The sequence below is a fragment of the Pseudochaenichthys georgianus genome, chromosome 3 (assembly GCF_902827115.2).
Source record: "Pseudochaenichthys georgianus chromosome 3, fPseGeo1.2, whole genome shotgun sequence".
Lineage (NCBI taxonomy): Eukaryota > Metazoa > Chordata > Actinopteri > Perciformes > Channichthyidae > Pseudochaenichthys > Pseudochaenichthys georgianus.
In genome coordinates, this window is record NC_047505.1 from 5585257 (window position 1) to 5609560 (window position 24304).

A 24304-nucleotide genomic window follows, 5' to 3' on the forward strand; every position below is an offset into this window, starting at 1 on the left:
TGATGTTCAGGTGTATATCAGTATGTAGTAGTGTCTCTACTTTAAAGAGTCCTCTCCTGCTGATGTTCAGGTGCATATCAGCAGGTAGTCTCTACATGTCTCCATGCTTAATGTTCTGAAGCTCTTTATTGGTCTCATACTGCCTGTGCTGCAGCTGCTCTTTCCACCCTCTGTCTGAGGGACTTGATCCTCTGCAGACCGTTAACATGCACACAAACCTTTGAACACACTGCAGGAAGGGAAGCAGAATGAGCCTCTTTAAGAACACTTCTCAATTTGCAGAGTACGCCAATGTTGTTTCCTCACACACAGTTGAGCAAGATTTGTGCAACTTCTCTTGAGTTCTAAATTCTTTTCTTCAGCCTTTTGAAATGGAATGTAAAGTTGCAGTGCAAGTGCCAGCTCTACGTGAACACCATCAGTTCGTCAGTAGGGACATGCTGAGGGACTGGGTGTCATGGTAACGCTCGGCACCACTCTGTCAGTGACAGCACAGCACGCAGCGTGAGGGACTTATACATGAGTTCTTTCAAATGTTTGAGTTATCATTGAAACCTGAAAACATGATGTACTCCGAACAGACGTGCACCGCAGGGGGAGCTCGTCTACGTCAGTGGGTGCAGGCTATTTGTTGGAACACTCGTACATTTTGGTTCTCGGTGCAGATGCTTGCAGACATGAACCGCTGACTGAAAGGATTTCATCATCATCTTTTTGGAATTTCTGCTTCGTCAAATCTGAAAACTAGGAAGTAAAATAGTAATAAACTAGTCTGACGAGTACAGCTATATGTAATGTTCCGACCTCTGGACCGCAGGAGCTCCTCAGCACACAGGGAGTGATGCAGGAACGCATGTGCAAGCCACCTGCCTGCAGAGATGAGGTATGTGTATGGTCATAGACACAGACTGCAGGCTTGATAAGTGAAGTGTGTATGAAAAGAGACGCAGACATTCACTGTGCTGCACATCAGGATGCAGCAATAAAGAAACATGAGACAGCGACGAGACATCAGTCCAGTTCTGAGGGTGGGGTGGGAAGGGGGTGTTACTCAGAGAAGGGGGGGAACATGCCGAGGTCAGCAAAATCCTCTATGTTGTAGTTGGCTGTTCCCTGGGTGGGGTCTCCAGCCATGGGTAACATGTCCTGCAGAGACAGAGACATTAAAGGGACATGGTCAGGTTCACTTTCACAACATGCTGTGCTTTTATAACTTATTTATGCAAATGAAATATATAAAAAAGCAAATAACTCAAGTAATATCAGGCAGTGGTGGACAGTAACCAAGTACATTTACATAAGTGTTGTACTTTGTTGACACATTTTTGGTGATCAAATATTTATTTTGGTGATCAAATGTTTTCTTTTTCCACACATTCGTACTTCATGCAACGACTCTCTACGTTTCAGAGGCGAATATAGTTCTTTTTACGCCACTGCACTTATTTAAACACTCAGTTACTTTGTCCCATAATAACACATATCTGCTGATGGTTTAATGCAGTTGTGTACAACTTTAATGCTATGTAGAAAAACAGGATAATATTAGAACCATAATAACAAAAGACTGTGAAAAGATCCATTCTGCATGCCAAGTACTTTCACTGTTGAAACTGAAGTATATTTAGCTGAAAACACTTGACATTATACTACTACTTTATATTATTCTGAAACGGGTCGCAGAATGAGTACTTTTTGTACTTTAAGTATATTTTGATGCTATTACTTCTGTACTTTTACTTGAGTAGAATTTTGAAATAAGGACTTGTAGTGGAATATATTAAGACCATATTACTTGTACTTAAGTAAAGGATCTGAGTACTTCTTCCAACACTGATATCAGGGACATAAATATTGGTACCAGAGGGCATTTCAACTGCAGCCTGCAGCAGTGTGAGTGAGTGACCGAGTGTGTGTGTGTGTGTGTGTGCGCGTGTGTGTGTATGTGTGCGTGTGTGTCTTACCTGGAACACCTCTGTCTGGCTGGGGTTGGGGTGTGTGTGCTGCTCCCCCGCCTGCTGGCTGTGGTGCTGGTTCTGCCACTGGGACCACACCTCGCTGGGACGGCCCTGGAACTGAGCTCCACTCTGACTGCCCTCCCCCGACACATCTGCACACACCAGAGGGACTGTTACACATCCAGAGGAACCACAGCAGGCGGAGGTCCGATCTCACCCTGCTGTGTGCACTCTGCGCTCGGCTACAGATCATTTGTTAGACAGGAAACTGTCACACCAGGAGAATCAGAGCAGCAGGGAGATCTGACTTTAAGCTGATTGTGTCATGTCATTTTCAAAGATTGTATTCCCCCAGTTAGAAATGTATCCACATCATCTGAAGAATGAGAGCATAGACCTCTGCCAAGGCTCATGGTGCATTCACTGCCCCTCAGATTCTTCCATGTCCCGGAAGTCATTCCTCAATCTCCATTATACAGTGCCTTGCAAAACGATTCACCCCCCTGGTTTATTGCATAATAACCTGTCATTTAAATGGATTTGTAATATTTGTTGAAGTTCACAACATGTCACAACAACACTTTGTAGATGCAACCTTTTTTTTCTTTTGTGGAACAACACACTCCTGATTGGGGCTTATATGAGATAATGTGACGCGTGCACACAGGGGACTTTATACAACTAACTTTGTCTCAGGAGGTCATTGTATGGGCTTCACAGCAAAGGATTATTTTCGGTGACTATGTTGACAATTATCTTTTTAATCTATCTATCTACTGTACACACCTAATGCCCGTCTGTGTGTCCTGTTCACTCCCAGAGGTTTCTAACATGTGTTGATGTTCAGTCTGGGGCTGCTTGGTATGCTGCGAGGGTCTCAGCACAGAGGGGGTCAGAGGCTGTTCACACTGTTGGCCCCCCTGAGACACAGGAGTAGTTTGTGACATTAGGATGTATAAATACTAGGGCTGTCAAACGATTAAAATTAATTAATCAGATTAATCACCATTCGAACTATGTCCAAAATATGCCATTTCTTTATGTATATTGTTGTGGGAATGGAAAGATAAATGAAAGAAGGTGGATATATCCATTTAACACAGTATTGTGGTGACACGTCATTGGACATAATTCACCTCTCTTATTGTGTTGCCACACGGACCTTTTAGTGGGAACACCTGTAGAGTTAGCCCTAATTCCTGCTAGCTCGTTAAGCAGAGCAGACGTTGTGTTGACCTCTCTATAACTAAATGGATAATAAAGATTGGAACTCCGTTCTGAATACACCGCCTCCGACTCCCTTTTCCTGGCGCTACACTGGTGACCCCGACGTTTCCGAGAAAGTTTCCGGAAAATTAACGAACACGGATTAATCATCAATCCGGCAAAGTGCCAGTTCGGGGTGTCTGACATTGATTTCCTGGGGCACCGCGTCAACAAGGGCGGTGCGACACCTCTGCCAGCGAAGGTGGAGGCTGTTGCGGCTTTTCCTCGCCCGCTCACAGCCCGGTCGCTCCGTGAGTTTCTGGGGATGGTGACCTTCTACCACCGTTTCATCGCCCGGGCCGCACACATCATGCGGCCGCTGTATGAAGCTTTGAAAGGCAAGACCCCCGTCCAGGCGATCGACTGGACAGCAGAGGCGGACGTCGCTTTTGCTGAGGTCAAGACCGCGTTGGCTCAGGCGGCTTTGCTGGCACACCCATCATCTACGGCTCCCATCTCCATCACCACGGACGCGTTGGACTACGCGGTCGGCGCAGTGCACGAGCAGTGGGTGGAGGGCGCTTGGCAGCCGCTCGCCTTTTTCAGCCGCCAGCTGACGCCCAGGGAACGCAGGTACAGCGCCTTTGACCGAGAGCTCCTTGGACTTTATTTGGCCGTGCGGCACTTCCGTTTCATGCTGGAAGGCCATGAATTTACGGCGTTTGTCGACCACAAGCCGCTCACCTTCGCCATGTCAAAAGTGGCGGAGCCTTGGTCGGCACGTCAGCAGCGGCAGCTTTCCTACATATCAGAGTTCACTACGGACATTAAGCACGTGGCTGGCAAGTCGAACCTGGTCACTGATTGCCTCTCCAGAGTCGTCATCGGTGCCGTCCAGTTGGGCCTGGACTATACTCGCATGGCGGCGGACCAGGTCACAGATCCCGGCGTCCAGGCTCTGAAGGTGGAGGGCGCGGGGCTGCGCTTGGAGGACGTAGTGTTCGGCGACGCGGGCATTACCCTCCTGTGTGATGTTTCCACGGGCCTGGCGCGGCCTGTCGTCCCTGCCAGCTGGAGGCGCTCTGTGTTCGAGGCGGTGCACGGCCTATCACACCCCGGCGTTAAACCTTCGGTGCGCTTGGTGGCCGCGAAGTTCGTCTGGCATGGGCTGAAAAAGGATGTGAGGACTTGGGCCAGGGAGTGCGTGGCTTGTCAACGCACTAAGGTGCACCGCCACACGAAGGCCCCGTTGGAGCGTTTCCTGGTGCCTGAGAGGAGGTTTGATCATGTCAACATTGACCTGGTGGGTCCGTTGCCTTCCTCTCAGGGGTTTTCCTACCTCCTCACCATGGTGGACAGAACGACCCGTTGGCCGGAGGCAGTTCCGCTCGTTTCGACATCAGCCGCAGACGTTGCCCGGGCCTTCATTGCAACGTGGGTTTGTCGTTTTGGCACCCCATCAGACATTTCCTCAGACAGGGGCTCTCAGTTCACGTCCGAGCTCTGGAACGCTGTGGCAAGCGGTTTGGGGGTCAAGCTGCACAGGACTACCGCTTACCACCCTCAGGCTAACGGCCTCTGCGAGCGCTTTCATCGCTCCATGAAGGCGTCCCTCAAGGCCGGCCTTACGGACGGTAACTGGGTCGACAAGCTGCCCTGGGTGATGCTGGGCCTGAGGACCGCACCTAAGGAAGATCTGCAGTGTTCTACAGCGGAGATGGTCTACGGTCAGCCACTGAGAGTTCCGGGGGATTTCCTCCCAAATGCGTCAGCTCCCTGGTCTGCCACGGCCCAGCGAGTTTTTCTGCGTGACGCGGCGGAGGCTTTCGCTCCAGTCCCGACTACTCAGCACGGTGCGTCGGGGTCTCAAGTTCCCGCGGAGCTACGCTCAGCTGGGCACGTCTTCATCCGTCACGACGCACACAGAGGCCCCCTGCAGCCCCCTTACGACGGACCTTTCCGGGTTTTGGAACACGGTGAAAAACACCGGGTGGTCGACATGGGCGGTAAGGCTGAGCACGTCTCGGTTGACCGGGTGAAGGCTGCTCACTTGGACGTGGACCGGCCGGTGGTGCTGGCTCGGCCGCCGAGACGGGGCCGACCCCCGGCTTTGATTCCTGTCAGGGAGTGTGGACCTTTTGTTCCGGTCCCTCCTCTGTCAGGGGCCGCACGGGCGGAGGTCGCTGTACCGACTCCGGTGCGCAGGTCTCGTGGGGGCAGGCGGATTGTTCCTCCCCGCCATACGGATTTTGTTTATACGTGAATTCTGGGGGGGCTTGTGTGGTGACACGTCATTGGACATAATTCACCTCTCTTATTGTGTTGCCACACGGACCTTTTAGTGGGAACACCTGTAGAGTTAGCCCTAATTCCTGCTAGCTCGTTAAGCAGAGCAGACGTTGTGTTGACCTCTCTATAACTAAATGGATAATAAAGATTGGAACTCCGTTCTGAATACACCGCCTCCGACTCCCTTTTCCTGGCGCTACAGTATCTATGTTTATTATAACATTTTTCTGCATGTCAAAATGAAAGACAACCCACACACCTATCAATCATCAAACCGTGGGGTCTTAATTCATTACGTGTTGAGTTCTATCAACGGGGGAGTACTTCAGGAAAGTCGACAGGGGGGGGGCGGCGGCGGCTAGTGGAGTACTTCGTGACCACAGAGTGTGAACGTTGTGATCAGCTGTTTTAGCGCAGTTCTCCAGAGAGGGGGGGAGTCTCCCTCCGCAGCCGGTTGGCGTAGTTTTGGCACAATTCTGTTGTACAGACTGACGTTAACAGCAGCCCTGTATGTGCACACGGAGACCGACTCTGTCGTCCGGTGATCTAACCGCCTTCTGGAAAAGCTTCACAAGTACGTCGGTACGCAAATGCGCTTTGTGACACAAGTGACGGTACGCATTTCAGATTACGCCATAACCTGCGTACCAGTTATGTGCACCCCTGTACCAGAGCCATATTATTACTATTATATGGCTCTGCCCTGTACTACAGCAAGAGTATTCTCCGTCGGGACTTCCTGCAACAACACCACGCCGTTATCTTGATTCTGATTGGCCAGAAGACATTATCAAAGATGTTCTATTGAGAAGACGATCACTACGTGACAAAAGTTTTCAAAACCGTGGCTACTGAAATCAATCTTACTAACTGCTGTCTGTGCAATTTACTCCGCGCGAGTTGGCAGACTTTATTTTGCTTACTTTAACATCATTTTTCATGGTGGGGCTAAGCCATTTCTTGGTATGGGTGTAGCCTACCCCAGCCATACCCTGGCGCTGCCACTGGTGGCACGTATGGGGCGGGCCATTCTGCACATGCGTTAAATATTTTAACGCAATTAATAAAAAAAATTACCGCCGTTAACGCGATAATTTTGACAGCACTAATATATACAATTTATTGATTGACTGACTGAGATTTGGATCCGCTCCAAAATGTTTTTTACGGCCCATGCTTCACACCTCCGGATCAGAAAAAGTGAGGCTTATTACTAAAAGGTAATGAGTTATTATTAAAAAAAACACTGGGAATGTGAGGAAAGTCCTGTCCACTAAAAGCATGTGTCATCTGAAGCAGGGGTTCCCAACCTTTATTGTGCCAAGGACCGGCAGACACATTAAAAAAGAAATCCTGGTTGTCAATTTTAACTGATTTTAATATTTACTCACCAGCAGGTAGCAACAGAGACTAATTGTATGTAACAGCCTGAACAAATACTAGAACACTATGCATCCAAAACATATTAACAACGTTTACAAAAAAAAGAAGAAAGAACCAGTGTTTTTTTTTCGGTTCTGACACATCTAGTCATTGATTTGTTCAATGCACTTACTCAGTGTTTGAATTGGAGCATAGTCTTCTGGTGAAATTGTTACGTAGATTTGTGTGTCATCTGCATAGCTATGGTAACTTATTTTGTTGTTCTTCATTATCTGAGCCAGTGGTAGCATGTAGATGTTAAAGAGAAGAGGCCCCAAGATGGAGGCCTTGAGGTACCCCACATTGTCATATTTGTCAACTCAGATGTGTATTTACCTATAGAAACAAAGTTGTTTCTGTCCTTTAAGTAGGATTTCAAACCAATTTAGAACTGTTTCCGAAAGTCCCACCCAGTTTTCCAGTCGGTCTAGTAATATGCTGTGGTCAACAGTGTCAAACGCAGCACTGAGATCTAATAATACTAACACTGAAGTTCTGCCACTGTCTGTGTTTAAGTGGATGTCGTTAAAGACCTTTACAAGAGCAGTCTCAGTGCTGTGGTTTGGACGAAAGCCTGACTGGAACACATCGAAACAGTTATTTAAATGCAAGAAATTGTTGAAAAACAACTTTTTCAATGATTTTACCTAGAAATGGGAGGTTTGATATGGGCCTGTAATTGTTCATTACTGAAGCATCTAGATTGTTATTTTTTAAGAGCGGTTTAATGATTGCAGTTTTCAGGGCCTGTAGAAAAATACCAGAGTGAAGAGATTTGTTTACTATATGAAGTAGTTCTGAGGCCATGCAAGGAAAAACATTTTTGAAAAACCCTGTTGGAATAATATCAAGGCAGCAGGAGGAGGATTTCAGAAGTTGTATAATGTCCTCTAGGTTTTTATCATTAATCTGATGGAATTGTGGCATGATGTCTGAATTGATATTAGGTGGACATAGGGACAACACATTTGCTGTTCCTGATGCAGAGGCACTGACTGCTGTCTGATTTTCTGAATTTTGTCAGTGAAGAAGGCAAATCATTGCACGCCCTGTGGATAGAAATTCAGAGACTACTGACACTGGGGGGTTAGTTAGTCTGTCGACGGTAGCAAACAAGGCACGTGCGTTGTTTTTGTTTTTGGCAATGATATCAGAGAAGAAAGACTGTCGTGCGTTTTTCAATTCCAAATTATAAAGGCCAAGTCTCTCTTTATAGATTTCAAAGTGAAGCTGGAGATTTGTTTTTCGCCACCTACGTTCAGCTTTTCTATATTCTCTGTTCTCTGTTCTCTGTTCTCTCGGTCATGGCCTTTCTCCATGGAGATATTTTCTTGCCAGTCACTTCTTTACCCTAGTTGGAGCAATGGCATCTATACATTTTTTTATTTTGAATGAAATATGATCTCCTAGCTCATTTACTGAGATGTTAGCAGGGCAAAGTGTGGAAGAAAACATTCTTTGTAAACATTTCCCTAGTATTTTCAGTTAATATATCGCTTTGTGGTTAACTCTTTTTGAACATTTTTGTGAACAGAAATAGAGCTCTCAAAGAAAACTCTCAAAGAGAAAACAGGAATGTATTCGGATCTGGAAGCAGATTGATAAGCTGTCTGCCCCCCCCCCCCCCTGCAGAGGAACAATTCTGCCGTTTCACAATAATAAAGCTCATCTCATCAGCACGCACTCAGAGAGGCAGAGGCGCTGAAGCAGAAGGATACGACACAGAGGAGGAATGTCATTTACAAGGAGGCTGAACACATCGAGTGGAAAGCTTACAAGATAAGGCAGAAAACACAACTGTTCATAAGTGAAGAACACATGGAACCACAGAGCGATTGAATCACCGGGTGTAGGGTTGGTAATGAAAACAGGTTCCTTATGTCGACGTGAAGCAGGGTATAGAACGTACTTTTTGGAATAAATGATGATTTATTTTGCTTTTACAAACACTGAAGCAATTGGCAGTAACACGAGCAATTTGTCTAAACATTTATCAAAAGTGCACCACATTCAGACGGAGAAGGAATGCTACCGGGTTTCACTGTCTTGTCTAGGCAGCTCTGTAGCCCCGTCCACGAGTAAGGTTTCCAAGGTCAGGTGTTCTGTATGCTAGCAGCAAACACACGGAGTTAACTACATTATACAACATGGGTTAATGATTAGAGGAAACTGAGTTATTCTTTATTTTTGTTAAAGTTTTCAGCTATTCTGTTTACAATTCTGTCATCAGATTATTTAATACCATTTGTTAAAACGTTGTTGTTCCTTTTGATGTGAAATATTATGTATTTAATTTAATAAAAAGCAATGTTAGTTTTGTTCACAATTGTTTAGTTAGTTTATATTATTTTGTTCTCCGAAAGAACCGATAAAAGTACTGTTAAAAGGACCGGACCGATAAGCGATATCGATACATGTAGTAGTACCGTTAAAACCTTAACGATACCCATCCCTACTCGTGATGTTGTTTAATCTGTCATCAAATATTGACCTATACATGTTTTGACCAAGTGTTTCTGCTCCACAGGTGTGTGGACACTGGGACAGACATGAGCAGTGCCCACAGGACGAGTAGGGCTGGGGTGGTAAACACAATTTGTTAACTGAACGATGAGTACTGTGTCTACTTTGTAAGAAGGGAAATAAATATACAAACCTGCTTTATCTTTCAAACATCATTCAAACCCTAACCCATGTACAAGATAGATCTATGCTATTTGTTTGCTAATGGTTGTCTAAAACTGTCCGATGACTTGCATAGATTAAGAAAAGGAAAAACTGTCAAGAAATAATAATTCAAGAAAGAGTCAGACTTTTTTTAGGTCAACTTCATGGCAGAACTTTAATTCAATGTTGGGATTAAAAAGGAATGTGTGAGATGAAGCGTTTATGTGAGTAAGGGGGTTCGTGAGTCAGCTGTTTTGTGTCTAAAGTAGACCTGCAACAGTAAATGCTGGACACTATGTTTATGATACACAACATTCACTAAGAAATAACTGCCTGCCACAACAGATCTGTACATGTTTAGTAATCAGGTGGACTTAGTAAATAAACTTAATAATGATTTACATTTTAACATTTAAAGTCTTTGTTTGGGACATTTTAGTGTTAAACTTCCAAACGGAGAGAACAAAATAAATAAAATAATAAATTATATAAATAAATTAATTACTATTGTCCCCCCAAAAAATATTTATAGAAATTGCAATTAATTCAGAACGCTGCGGCCAGGATTTTAACAAACACAAAAAAAAGGTATCACATTTTCCCCCTGTGCTGGTTACCGTTGTCTTTCAGAACTGATTTTAAAGTGCTTTAATGATTTACAAGGCTTTACAGAACCTGGACCCTCCATACATCAGGGACCGCCTTTCATTTTGCACACCTACAACTCCAATGCCTAAAGTATTTCACAATCTTGGATCTTTGAACAGCAAACTCCATTGGAGTTTGCAAAAGTAAAAGAAAGACCTATCTTTTAATTTGGCTTTTAATTTGAGGTAATTTTAGTGGTACCACTGTTCATGTTTCATTGTTTTATGGTTGATATTATTGATATAACTCTTTCTGTTTGTTTATTAGTTGTTTGTAATGATTTTTTTCTTTATTTTGTATCTGTCTTATTATCAGGGGTGCACATAACTGGTACGCAGGTACGCATGTGCGGCAAACATCTGAAATGCGTACCGTCACTTGTCTCACCAAGTGCATTTGCGTACCGGCGGACTTGTGAAGCATTTCCAGAAGGCGCTTCGATCACTGGACGACAGAGCCGGTTGCCGTGCACACAGACGGGGCTGCTGTTAACGTCGGTGTGTACAACGGAATTGTGCCACAACTTCTGGCGCGAGTTCCACGCGAATGTTCCACTAGCGCCCACCCCTCCCATCAACGTTCAATACCACACCCCCAGCCAAACCCCCCCGTCGACGTTCGCGAAACAGATGGGCTGAACACATAACCTTGCGTGGGCAGCCCTGAGTACCAAACATTGTCTCCTGGTACTCATTTGAGTAACTCACTAAGAAAGTTATGTGCACCCCTGCTTATAAGAACGAAGAGAGAGAGGCTCACCAAAAGCTGTGCTGCGGTTGGTCAGTCCTGAGTAGGCGTTGCCGCTCGGGGAGGAAGTGGCCGGAGACGACAGCGGGCTGTAGGAGGCGGGGTCCGTCTGGTAGCTGTGGCCAGAACCAATCCCAAAGGGGCTGGACTGGGCTTTACTGGACTGCATACACAGGGTGGATACACAGAGGTTAGCATCACACAAGATACAGGGTTCACCACTCAGTGCACTCTCATTAGTCTTTATTGGGGTACCTGACAAAAAAGGCAAAAATGTTAGTGATGTTAAAATTCATTTTTTTATTCACATGAAAATAATTATAATAAATTATCTTGGTCCATCTGCTCAACCCAGAAGCAGTAAACTCAAAACATCTAAAATCTAATCCAGGGGGGGGGGGGGTCGTTCCCTGACTCTCTATAATGAAGGTGGCAAAACCAGAGTAAGATAACGATAGTTACGGCTGTAACTACGGTTCTATGAGTCCCGGATGACCGCCAGAGGCGGTGCTTTAGCACTGGATATGTCCATCGCGCGCATGCGCAGCTCGAGTACCAATAACAACAGTCACCTGTGACCCACGTGACACCGGCTATATCAGCCGGTATTGTCAGAGGATCTGTTCCCCGAATCTTCTCGCGAGCACACAAGAATTCTGAGTGACAGGGAACTCTGGCGGTCATCCGGGACTCATAGAACCGTAGTTACAGCCGTAACTATCGTTCTATTTCGTCCCTACTGACCGCCAGAGGCGGTGCTTTAGCACTGGATGACCTATACCAACAATGTCATGAAGAATCCAAGCCCCTTGCTCACCACTGGAAGCAGCGGAGCTCGGCAAAAGGACCACGCCCAAAGAATGGGGAGTGGCGACATTGACCTGATGACAACTGGAGAATGTGCCAGAAGACGCCCACGACGCCGCGGCGCAGATGGTCTCCAGGGGCACCCCTCTCAGGGCAGCCCAATATGTTGAGATGCTCTTTGTAGAGTGGCATCTCAGCCTGGTGGCAGGGGGCGGCCACTGGCCCCGTAAGCCTGTGAGATGGTATCGACAACCCAGTGGGGAAGCCACTGGTTAGAGGGCCTAACCTCCTTTAGTGCCACCAGGGCAAAATCAAGAGTTGCTCCTCCTGCCGTATACAGGCAGTAGCCTTGATATACGCCCTTTGGGCACCCCCCGGGCACAGCAACTTCGATGTGCTGTACTCCTGAATGTCAAAGCGTGCCAGCTGGGCAGGCTGATTGAAGTGAGTTTGTGGAAGGACCCCGGGCGGGAATGCCACATTTGCCCAAAGGGCAACGCATGAGAGTCCCACCTCGGGCATGTATTGTTTATGGAGAGGACATGCAACTCCCCGACTCACTTCCCTGAGGCTATGGCAAGCAGAAATGCTGCCTTTGTGGGCAGCCACCTAAGCCCCACCTGGGCCAGGGGCTCGAAGGGAGGAGGTGATAGGGCATCCGGCAGCAAGGGCAGGTCCCAAGCCGGAGCCCTCGGGGTGCAAGGGGGACGCTGCCGTAAAGCCCCTCTCATAAAGAGGGACACCGACCTGTGGCACCCCGCCGTGGCGCCGTCGACCCGAACATGTTGGGCAGAATCGCAGCCACATAAATTCAGAGTGGAGTGAGAAAGTCCACTATCTAGAAGGGACTGTTGTCTAAGCAACAATGTACATGCTGTCCCCAAGGAACACGCACATTCTTGCCCCCGAGTTGGGGTAGAAAGTGCGTGAGTGCAAGCTGCACGGCCCGAAGCTCTAGCACGTTGACCCGGCGCGCACTCTGCTGGGCAGACCACTGACCCTGAACGGTCCTGCCCTGCCGCACTGCACCCCACCCTGAGAGACATGCACCTATGGTGATGGTCTCCTGGCGGGATGGGATGGCGCCCATGGGCACGCCTACCAGAGATAGGCCCTGCCCCTCCAGCGTGACGGAGAGTGGAGCAATGCTGCGACACCCTGACTTCACTGTGCCTGTGCCACTTGGCGTCCAAGTGAAGGCTGTTCAGCCACATCTGCATGGGGCACAACGACAGCGGGCCTAAGGGCCCAGCGGCCGAGGCAGCTGCCAGTCTGCCCAAGGGCCGGAGGAACTGAATATAAGGCACCCTCTTGTCCGGCCCACGTGGAAGTAGGCATCCCTCGGTTGGGAACCACTCCACCTGTGCGTATGCAGTAGTCAGCATATAGAATGGCAGCACCTTCAGGAATCTGTTGATTCCTCTGAGGTCCAAGATCGGGCGAAATCCGCCGACTTTCTTGCTCACGAGAAAGTATGCCGAGTAGAACCCCCTGGCTAAGCAGAGGGTCTTACTGGGTTGATTGCGTCCTTGGACAAAAGGACGGACAACTCTTGGCCCAGAGGTAGGGCCCCTGCCGGATCGCTGACGACTGTCAATTAGACCCAGCCGAAGGCTAGGGGCCGGAGCTGCGGTCCGTATCCCTGGGTTAAGGTGAAAACCACCCAAGGGACGGAAGTACAGACTGCCCAGAAACTGAGCTGCTGCTGGGAAAGCAGCCGCCGACCACCCCCGGGATTCCAGAGCCCAGCCCCCCGGACCCTGGAGCCTCTTGGGGGGTTCCGGTAAGGCTCTGGGGCACGAGGCCGCCTGGAAGGCGGGCGACATGGGGCACGAAAATCATTGGGAGGCGGTTGAGTGGGCCGCTAAGACCTCTGCAGACCACCCCTGTAATCCAGCGGCTGAGTGCGGCTGCTAGAGCGGCCCCTGGGCCTGCTGGGAGTGGGCACAGGTCTGCGAGGACCCGAGTGCTGCTGCCTGGTCTGCCTAGCTTGGGCGGCACACTCCCGTGCCTCCAGGGCAGCTGATCTAAACAGCTCCCCTGGCTCGACTGGGGGCCCGCTAGCAGCCCCTACACCGGGCCCAGGCTGAAGGGCCAAGAGGCGACTTCATCATGCCCCTATCGGCAGCTAGCCGATCCACTTTAGAGGACAGCCTATTTCTAGTCCTTCTATTGGGGGGAGCACACAAAGCCATCGCTCCCTCAAGTCGCCGGGAACGGCCGAATTGATCTGGAGGAGTACGTGACAAGGAGAGGTGTCTGTTGGCTGCTGCCAGACGTTCCACCTCAGTGATTCGAGCCACTCTGAGCACCCGAGGCATGCAGCTACAGCTCCTGCAGGCGTTTACCGTGAGAACCTCCCTCAGATGCTCGAATTTCGTCCCCACTGACCGCCAGAAGCGGCCGAGGCAGGAGGGGCAGAGGTCGTGGCCGTCCTCGGGCTCAAGAGAAACCCTACAGGCGCTACATGAATGAACCATTCTGTAGGTAGCCAGATGCAGCGTAGCCGGGAGCGGGTGCGGGAACACAGCCTTCACCAGCTACCTGCTTAATGGAAAGAGTAGAGCGTTGCTGCTACTCGCCGAACAGAAAGAGGGATGTAATTACACCCACGTTACGGCAGAGGGAGCGGGAGCGAGATCACTGCCTTCACCTAGCTGGATTAGTAAGTAAGGCAGTTTACCAAGAGCGGGGGCGAAAACACTGCCTTCACTGGCTGAGCTAGAGGCGAGTGCCAGATGCAGCGTAACCGGGAGCGGGTGCGGGAACACAGCCTTCACCAGCTACCTGCTTAACGGAACCAGGCAGTTTAGCGTCTACCAGGAGCGGGGGCGAGAACACTGCCTTCACTGGTTAAATTAAGACGAATGCCAGATGCAGCGTAACCGGGAGCGGGTGCGGGAACACAGCCTTCACCAGCTACCTGCTTAACAGAATAAACAAGGCAGTTGAGCGTCTACCAGGAGCGGGGGCGAGAACACTGCCTTCACTGGTTGAGTTAGAGACGAATGCCAGATGCAGCGTAACCGGGAGCGGGTGCGGGAACACAGCCTTCACCAGCTACCTGCTTAACAGAAAAACAAGGCAGTTTGGCGTCTACCAGGAGCGGGGGCGAGAACTGCCTTCACTGGTTGAGTTAGAGACGAATGCCAGATGCAGTGTAACCGGGAGCGGGTGCGGGAACACAGCCTTCACCAGCTACCTGCTTAACAGAAAAACAAGGCAGTTTGGCGTCTACCAGGAGCGGGGGCGAGAACTGCCTTCACTGGTTGAGTTAGAGACGAATGCCAGATGCAGTGTAACTGGGAGCGGGTGCGGGAACACAGTCTTCACCGGCTACCTGCTTAACGGAGAAACAAGGCAGTTCCGCGTCTACCAGGAGCGGGGGCGAGAACTGCCTTCACTGGTTGAGTTAGAGACGAATGCCAGATGCAGTGTAACCGGGAGCGGGTGCGGGAACACAGCCTTCACCGGCTACCTGCTTAACGGAAAAACGAGGCCGTTCGGCGTTTACCAGGAGCGGGGGCGAGAACTGCCTTCACTGGTTGAGTTAGAGACGAATGCCAGATGCAGTGTAACTGGGAGCAGGTGCGGGAACACAGCCTTCACCGGCTACCTGCTTAACGGAAAAACGAGGCCGTTTGGCGTCTACCAGGAGTGGGGGCGAGAACTGCCTTCACTGGTTAAGTTAGAGTCGAACGCCAGATGCAGTGTAACCGGGAGCGGGTGCGGGAACACAGCCTTCACCGGCTACCTGCTGAACGGGAAGAGTAGAGTGGTGCTACTACTCGCCGAACAGAAAAAGGGATGTAGCTACATCCGCATTACCGGTAGAGGGAGCGGGAGCGAGAGCACTGCCTTCACCTAGCTGGGTAAAATAAAGAAGCTAACAGTATACGCAAGACGTTAGCCGAGCGGCTGCTGCTAATGATCAAGCGAGATCAAGTCAAATAACACACATGTTTAAGACCAGATAACTAGCTTCTAAAGAATAGAATAGCACAGAGCCGTAGTTACAGCAGTAACCATGGCCAGGGCTCACACGGCATCTAACCGTAGTTACAGTAGTAACTATGGCCAGTACTTACACGGCTTAGAACCGTAGTTACAGTCGTAACTCTGGCCAGTACTTGCACGGCTTGGATACTTACACAGCATAGAGCCGTAGTTACAGTAGTAACTCTGGCCAGTACTTGCACGGCTTGGAACCGTAGTTACAGTAGTAACTATGGCCAGTACTTACATGGTTTAGAACCGTAGTTACAGTAGTAACTATGGCCAGTACTTACACGGCATAGAGCCGTAGTTACATTATTGCCTATGGCCAGTACGTGCACGGCTTGGAACCGTAGTTACAGTAGTAACTATGGCCAGTACTTACGGCTTAACCCCGTAGTTACAGTATTAACTATGGCCAGTACTTACACAGCTTGGAACCGTAGTTACAGTAGTAATTATGGCCAGTACTTACGGCTTAGAACCTTAGTTACAATAGTAACTGTGGCCGGTGCCTAAAAGTGTCAGCCAACGGCTGCCCACTAGACAATATAATATTGGGAGGATGAAATCCTCCTTAATGGCCATACATGCAGAGCACACGGCACACACAGTGAAGATTGTTCTCTGCATATCGTCCTAGTGCTAGGAGTCTAGTACTAGGAGCAGTAAATACCACGATATAGCGCTACTGCAACCATACCATGCGTTTACCGGGAGCGGCAGCGAGAGCACTGCCCTCACCGGCTGAGTTAAATAATGAAGCTTAACCGTACATGCAAGGTGTTAGCCAAGCGGCTGCTGCTAACAATCAAGCAACCAAGTCAGAACACAATGTTAAGACCAGATAATTAGCTTCTAAGAAAGAGAACAGCCCGCATAGAACCGTGTCTGGTTACAGTAGTAACCGCACATGCCGAGCACACAGCACCCGCCGTGAAGATGTTCTCTGCATATCATCCTAGTGCTAGGAGTCTAGTACTAGGAGCAGTAATACAACGAACTAGCGCTACTGCAATCAAACCCTATGCTACAGGGAGCGGGAGCACTGCCCTGAGTTAATAGTTAAGCTCAACAGCAAGGTGTTAGCCAAGCGGCTGCTGCTAACAATCAAGCGACCAAGTCAGAACACAAATGTTAAGACCAGATAATAGCTTCTAGAAAATAGAAAGTACTTACCTTACTTTCTGCATCTAAACGAAAAACGGGTTTAAAGTATGACACTCTTGGCTTTCCATACTAAATCGAATGAGGGACGCAGCCAAAGCTGGGACTCAAATGCTAATGATAGCTCGGGCACAACGCCACAAGCAGAACTTTCAAAAGAGCATAAGGGCAACTTTATGGGAGAGGAAGCGGGAACACTGTCGTCACCAGAAAGTCTAAGCCACAAACAATAAGACGGTAATCAGGACAACTTGGCTGGGAGCGGGTGTGGAAACACAGCCATCACCAGCAACAAGCTGACACAAACCTGTCTGTCGAGGCTCTGCACAGCCGGCGCAGCTCCTGGAGGACGCGTCTAGCGACCCGTAGCCCCGACTGTCAGTCGCGAATCTTCACGCGGCCAGCTGTTTGCAGAGAAATCCCTCCGATCAAACGTTCAAACCTGAACGCTGTAGGCTACGAAAACGTAGCCACGGTACCCTCGCGCAGCGAGAAGATGAAAAGGAACAGATCCTCTGACAATACCGGCTGATATAGCCGGTGTCACGTGGGTCACAGGTGACTTTGTTGTTATTGGTACTCGAGCTGCGCATGCGCGCGATGGACATATCCAGTGCTAAAGCACCGCCTCTGGCGGTCAGTAGGGACGAAATAGAACCCATAGCGTGTGTTCACCTTGTAATCATGCCTGTGTTCAAAACTAAAAAGGGGGACATGTGTTTTGTTTCGGGACAAAATACAACATTTAACACAATATATTATACTGAAACACTTGGTGAATAGAATAATGGACAAGAATGTTTGGTTGCACATATCTATTACATACTTTTTTCCCATTCATATGAAAGTTAAGAACCAGGTTAAAAAGTACCTGAAATGTTTTTTGACTTCATAGACAATGTGAGGTGGCTCACAGTTGGAGTCGATAAAGGTACAGTCTGAAATGCCTCATTCTTTATATCATCTGCATAATGTTTGATCAGAATTTCTCATATTTGTCGGGACATTGAAAATGTTGAAAACCTGACCAACATCTAAAACATAACTAATAGGTTTGATCTGGACGTCTGCTAACAGGCACCAGAGAGAATTTCAGGAGAAAATGAGTTGCTGAATGAATGCAGTATTATCACTGGTGTTTGTGTGTTCATGTGTGTGTGTGTGTGTGTGTGTGTGTGTGTGTGTTACCTGTCCAGAGAAGGGGGGGCGGTTGCCTGACCATGCCACCTGCCCTGGGTTTAGCTGTCTGGAGATCTGAGCTAGATTCTGATTGGACGAGCCTGATGGCTGTATGTCGTTGACACCGGGGACATGGATCACTGAGGAGCTGTGTTCACAAAGAGAGACCCACACAAGACAAATATGAAATATGATATTTCCTCCAGTGCTACCCCAGCTGAGGCCTGACATCATCACAGTGGTGAACCGTGACTTTTATACATAGGCCCTCTGACTCCCAAGCCCTTCCCTCGAAAAAAAAAAGAGTTATTATATATATAATATTAAGCCTTAAAGTTATGCATATATTAGGGTGTGGTCACATTGAGTGACGGCTCTGTCAAGTGACTGCTGCTGCTAGCTTCTTGTCTCTCTGCTAGCTGGTCCGTGAAGCTACAGGGACTCTGCCTACTCAGTTCATCCAGGAAACACAATTTGAAGCCGGCCGTGGTTGTTTGTTCTTCATGCTTATATATCGGACTATTGTGACTGGCTCTGCGGTTAAAACAGACGGTGCATGAATGCGGTTTTGCGGTAAGTGAAATTCGAGTACTTTATTTATGTGTTAATGATTTTAATCAGCTACGTAATGAATGTTAAGGCTTGGGTTAGTGCAGTGGTTCTCAAACTTTTTCTGTCATTCCCCACTTTGAACAGGTGGGCCTTTTCAAGCCCCACCTGTTCCTCATCGCTCCAATAAAATGGTAGGCCAAGCTTAAAATTGTCAAATGTATCGTTCTATAACAGGGGTCTCCAACCTTTTTATTTCAAAAATAAAACAAGTCGTGAGCTACTTTTACTCCTCTTTTTTGTTTTTTTGCAGTGTATATATTTAGCACATTTTAACATTATTATAATGCTACCTTTAACCTTTGAGTGCTGTTTGGGTCTGTGGGACCCGTTTTCAGTGTTTACTAAAATAAAATGTATGCAATTTAATTATTTTAACCTGCTTTATTTGGTGGTGGACGTCACATCCTCTAGGGGGGTCCGGGGGCATGCACCCCCAGGAAGATTTATTTTAAATGTTGAAGTTAAATGCATCAATCTGGTGCACTTTGAGCTAGGGCTGCTCAATTAATCGTATTTTAATCGCAATTACGATTTTGGCTTGCAACGATTATGAAAACAACATAATCGAAATAAAACGATTTTATATTTTTTTTAAATAGGTTTTTCAGTTGAATTATACTTAAAGTTCAGGGTAATCAACTGTTAAAAACATACTTTTCAAATTATTTTCTTCAATAAATTGATGTTTTTCAAAGTAAATGGTTAATCATTTTTAATAATCGTGATATCAATTATTGACCCAAATAATCGAGATTATGATTTTTGCCATAATCGAGCAGCCCTACTTTGAGCCCAACATGAATTTATGGAAACAGCTCTCAACACTCAGATGAAAGGGAGCTGTATACTTTTCAATAATCCAAACATCTTTAGAATATGATCACAACAAATAATTTAAACTTGTTTATTCTTATCTTATGTTACCTAGTTAGCATTCTTTCTTTTTATTTATGCATATTTGACTAATCCCTCCCCTTTTAAACTTTTTACTGTCCTATAGTACACATTGGAATGATTTCTTACTTTATTTTTTACAACTTTATTAAATAGATAAAGGTGTGCTCTCTCTCTCTTGCTCTCTCTCTCTCTCTCTCTCTCGCTCCACATTGCTTTTCTTCCCGACTGCAACGCTGTTGTGTGTGTCTGTGAGAGCCTTTCACATGTGTGTATGAGAGATTTTTACCAGTGACGAGCCTGTCTCTGAGGGCCTAAGATATTCTACAAAATAATATTTAAAAACATTAAAACAAATTATATTTTTCTTTATATATTTTTTTAAAATATGTTTTTAGTAATATTTGTCATAAGTTTTACCAAAAATAACTTGATTAAATTGTATTTAAAATAACATTTCCAAAGAAATAAATCCTTTGAATCTGCCTATTCAGTTTCTGTTTGAATATGAAGGGTTAAATGAAAGAAGCTCCTCTCTGCGAGTCTGTGAAGACAGGAGCTGATTGGACGGCCAGCTATGAATTCACAGAGGGCCAGCTATAGTAACTGAACGAGAGAGTAATGTCAAATGACAGTACAATTGACCAATCATATTCATATCTTCCCTCTAAATGGGTGGGCTTTATTATCGCAGACTTTATGACAAGTTCCTCCCGCTGTGAAACGTTTCTTGTTTCCATAGCAACAACAACTGTCAACAGCGTAAACTCGCCTTCAAAATAAAAGCATGCCAAATTACACTTAAGACATACAACTGCAACGAAATTAACAAACACAATATCCTTTTCAATTTCAAAGAACACAAATTGGGTTATCTACAGGTGTTGTTTTGTGTGGTAGAGGGTCACTTTCATTGATGCGTTTTGCACCCGGGCGGGCCATTGTTTTGATATTCCACCAGTGTGGGAAAAAAATTATTGTAATTATTATTTTTTTTAATTATTTTTTTATTTTCACGACCCACCAATCATATCTCTGCGCCCCACCAGTGGGGCACGCCCCACACTTTGAGAAACGCTGGGTTAGTGTGTAAGCGAGTGGTAGCTACATCGGTACTAACGATGCTAATAGTAGCCTCCAAGTTAAAATCATAGACTATATATATATAAAGGTTAAAACGAAATAGACAAGCGTTAAGTGGGATAATACTGTACAACAAACGGCTTCTGTTTGAGGTTTATAAAATAAGGTCATCCTTGTAACTTAGAGATATTTTATTATGTAGGTAGGAACTGTATGCATCGCTAAGGTTAATTTAAATTGGCTATGCTTAAGTATGTAGACAAGCTAACGTCGAAGTAGTGTATGTGAAATCAACCTCACAATAAGATGTGTGTATATTACAATTATTAATGTCATATTTCAAGATGATTACTTAGATATTACAATATGGTTGGTTGAGCTGGAGTTCATTATTGAGCTTACACGTTAACGTCACAGTCATCTGAAGAACGAACCCAAACCTTGTTGTTTTTATTAATTGCATTACCAAATGGGTATCAAATAAACAGTAAGCATTGGTAACACAACTTCCAAAGTTACAGTGAAATAAAAAGGACCCTGACTCGGACAATACACAATCCAACATGTTCAACAGAAGAGAATCAGTTATATTGTTTGTACACATGGTACTTTACATATATATCTGTTTGTTTAAGGTGTCCAGGTGATGCAGGCAGGCTGGACCAGAGAGTGAGAGACAGAACTGGACTCCTCACAGCAGTGAACTTCAGCACAGGTACAAAGACTCTTTTTTTCATACTGTACAAAGAATCAAGAAAGATATTGGTTTAAATAAATGAAGTATTGACTTGAATACACTGATATACATTCCATTAAACAATACTAAATACTAGATCACCTACACATCAGTTAAGTTGAGTTTTTTCCATGCAAAAGGTTACATTTAGATATTTAGCAATATGACTGTCAGCTTTCTAATTTAATGTATTGAAGGCAAAGATATTTAACACATAGTGAGAACTGCTACTATTTATCTCTCAATATTGTCTGTAAAAAACGTGGTAAAAGTTATTCTTTCAGTGAGACAACAGAGCAAGCTTCTACAGTTGCACTACGTTTTTGATAACAGTTACATATTATTTTGATAATAACATATATTTCAATGTTGATGAACTTCATACTGTTCATTCATAATTTGATTGTCTTTGTAGCTCACTGTTGAAATTTAAAAAAACATTACAATTACAAAATAATGATATCTACAGCCCCTAAACACACAAACACACCGCTTTCATAAATAACACACTTGTTCTGCAATAATATGTTTTATGTTTCCTGTCATTTTTGTTAGGAAAGGACATGCCTGGAAGACACGACATTTTCTCCTTCTCTGAGGGTCAAGAAGAACATCCAAGAGGAACATTAAAAGCTGATGTTATGAGATTTTAAGACCAGTACAGGACATTCACTAAGAAACTACTTTTATTGTGAATACACAGTCAGCTGATCGAATGCACCTATTTCCACATCTACACTCCATCAGCTGATTATTTATATTTGCCTCACTTTATGAGCTTCACATCACCTGTGCCTTGTACCGCAGAGTTTGCAACGTCACAAATAAATGGGGCCAATCTTCAGTCGGATGTGAATGTGTAATCTAACATTTTCAGTAAGAATAATGGACGAAAGGAATGCAAATACAAATACAATTTATTGAAATGTGAACCAAAAGTTAATAAAATAAAAAGCACATATGGACAGAAGTGAAACCTATTAAATGTATAAGTAAACACATTTAGTCAAATAACGTGACAGACTAGGCCTGTGCAGTTGGTATCAGCTGTGCCCAGCATGGGCTCCTCCATCAGGCCTGGTCCTCCTAGCTGAGGAAAGACCCTCAGTCCTCTCCAAACCAACAGACAGGACGTCCATCACATGGAGATTTCTCCCTGAAGTCTCTGCAGCTCTCTGGACACCACGCTGTCTCAATCCGTCCACACTGAATATGAGAGGGGGAAAATGAAAATAATAAATGCTTTAGACAATAATAAATATAAAGTTGACTGTTGAGTTGCTCAGTTTTTTTAGATTGTCAATACTATTACTGTATAACTAATATCTCAGGTTAAGAGGCACATTCAAATAAAGATTGGTCTTTAAATACATGTCTTTTGAATTGTTTGTCTAAAGTCAAGGATCTAGAACTGGTACTTAGTTTTAATGATACAGTCTGGTTATTATGCTGTTTGGAGGAGGCCTCACAGGTAAGAGCACTAACTAGCTACCATCACATGTACCTGAGCTTGACTTAAATGTATTAAACGTATAGTTAAGTGATATCAAAATATAAATAACTAATGTCATGCAAACATATTAATATTTGCTTGATTCCAGTGTTGAATTTAGCACAATTGCATACAAACGTTAAGGGGTTTTAAGATTCTGAAGTATTATGCTAAAAACTCAATAACTTAGATTATTATTTATAGTTTTGCTGAATAGTTTCATGTCCGCTTACCTTAGAAACGTAAAATGCGACGGCAGTGTGCAGATGGGGAGCATGTTAGCTTAGCTTGATAGCTTCAGCTAGCTCTGGAACTTCCAGCTCGGTGGCAGCAGGTCCCGCTTCGGTTCCGCCTCTTTCCCCTTATTTGGAGCTGGCTGGAGAAGGCGGGAGTTGAACTCTGACGTCACTGTCGAGCCGTTAGTGGCCGACTCCGCCTACTAAGGGCTTCTCGGCAACTCTGCAGAATCCTATGGGTGATGTCACAGACCCTACGTCCATTTCATCATGACACAAGAGAGGACGGCAGGAGTGCAATTTCCCGTGTTCAGTGAATGCAACAGAGGCAAGTCACCAGACCAATCAGAGAGTTGCATGGAAATACACGTGTGCTTGTGTCATTCAAGCTCGGCTGTGTGTGTGTGTGTGTGTGTGTGTGTGTGTGTGTGTGTGTGTGTGTGTGTGTGTGTGTGTGTGTGTGTGTGTGGCAATAGCGCATTTAGTGTGTGAGAGAGAGAGAGAGAGAGAGAGGGACCGGTGCTAGCGGGGACCGTGATGTTAGCATCTGGTTAGCTAGCTGCACTAACGGACATAAGGAGCTGTTTCCACAACAAGCTGGAGGAGAGTCCTCCCCTGTCAGACTGAGGGGCTCAGGTGAGCTAAAGGAGTCTTTAGAACGGTTTTGTCAAAAATTATTCAACAGATTATTTCCGCGGCACACCTTCATATGATCATTATAGTTATACAAACAATAAGAGAATAAATGAAAAACAGGTATGAAATACTATATGGCAGTAAAACAAGAATACAGTTTGAAAGGGGAGTGATTTGAAAAAAAAAACATAAAGAAAAAGAAAACCTGTTTACAGTTCTGTTTCATATGGGTGCTGAGATAAGGTGACCAGATTTTCAAAATTAAAACCGGGGACATTTTGAGTTTTGCGGTCAATATATCATTAACATATCCAATTTTCTTCACTGTTAAAGAAAAAAGGGGGACAATTCTGGTTCAATGTTCAACATTTTAACTGTTGGATACAAACAGAAGGACGATAGCTCACGAGACTTCAGGTCTTTTATTTTGAAACTCTACCTCAGATTGTCCTGATTTTCTCTGATTGATTAGATGGGGTGTCCTGCTATCACCCTGAAGTGAAATAAGTCTTTGATACTGGATCGTTTT

At 45.8% G+C, this 24304-nt stretch overlaps 1 protein-coding gene and 1 long non-coding RNA gene across 3 annotated transcripts in view; one reads left to right on the forward strand and one right to left on the reverse strand.

Annotated features, from left to right (window-relative positions):
• The first annotated feature begins 797 nt into the window (after positions 1-797).
• LOC139435393 (uncharacterized) lies at positions 798-22832 on the forward strand. Its single transcript, XR_011644664.1, has 3 exons — positions 798-883; positions 21311-21390; positions 21967-22832. It is a non-coding gene; the product is annotated as an uncharacterized lncRNA (long non-coding RNA).
• The window catches only part of arnt2 (aryl-hydrocarbon receptor nuclear translocator 2), a 106994-nt gene continuing 83566 nt past the window's right edge, over positions 877-24304 (reverse strand). For both annotated transcript variants that reach the window (XM_034109052.2, XM_034109043.2), the window contains exons 16-19: positions 18096-18234; positions 10950-11100; positions 1965-2110; positions 877-1146 (exon numbers count right to left, since the gene is read on the reverse strand). In XM_034109052.2, the coding sequence (XP_033964943.1) occupies positions 1048-1146; positions 1965-2110; positions 10950-11100; positions 18096-18234 (535 nt within the window). In that variant the 3' untranslated portion in view covers positions 877-1047. The remainder of the gene's footprint in view (positions 1147-1964; positions 2111-10949; positions 11101-18095; positions 18235-24304) is intronic.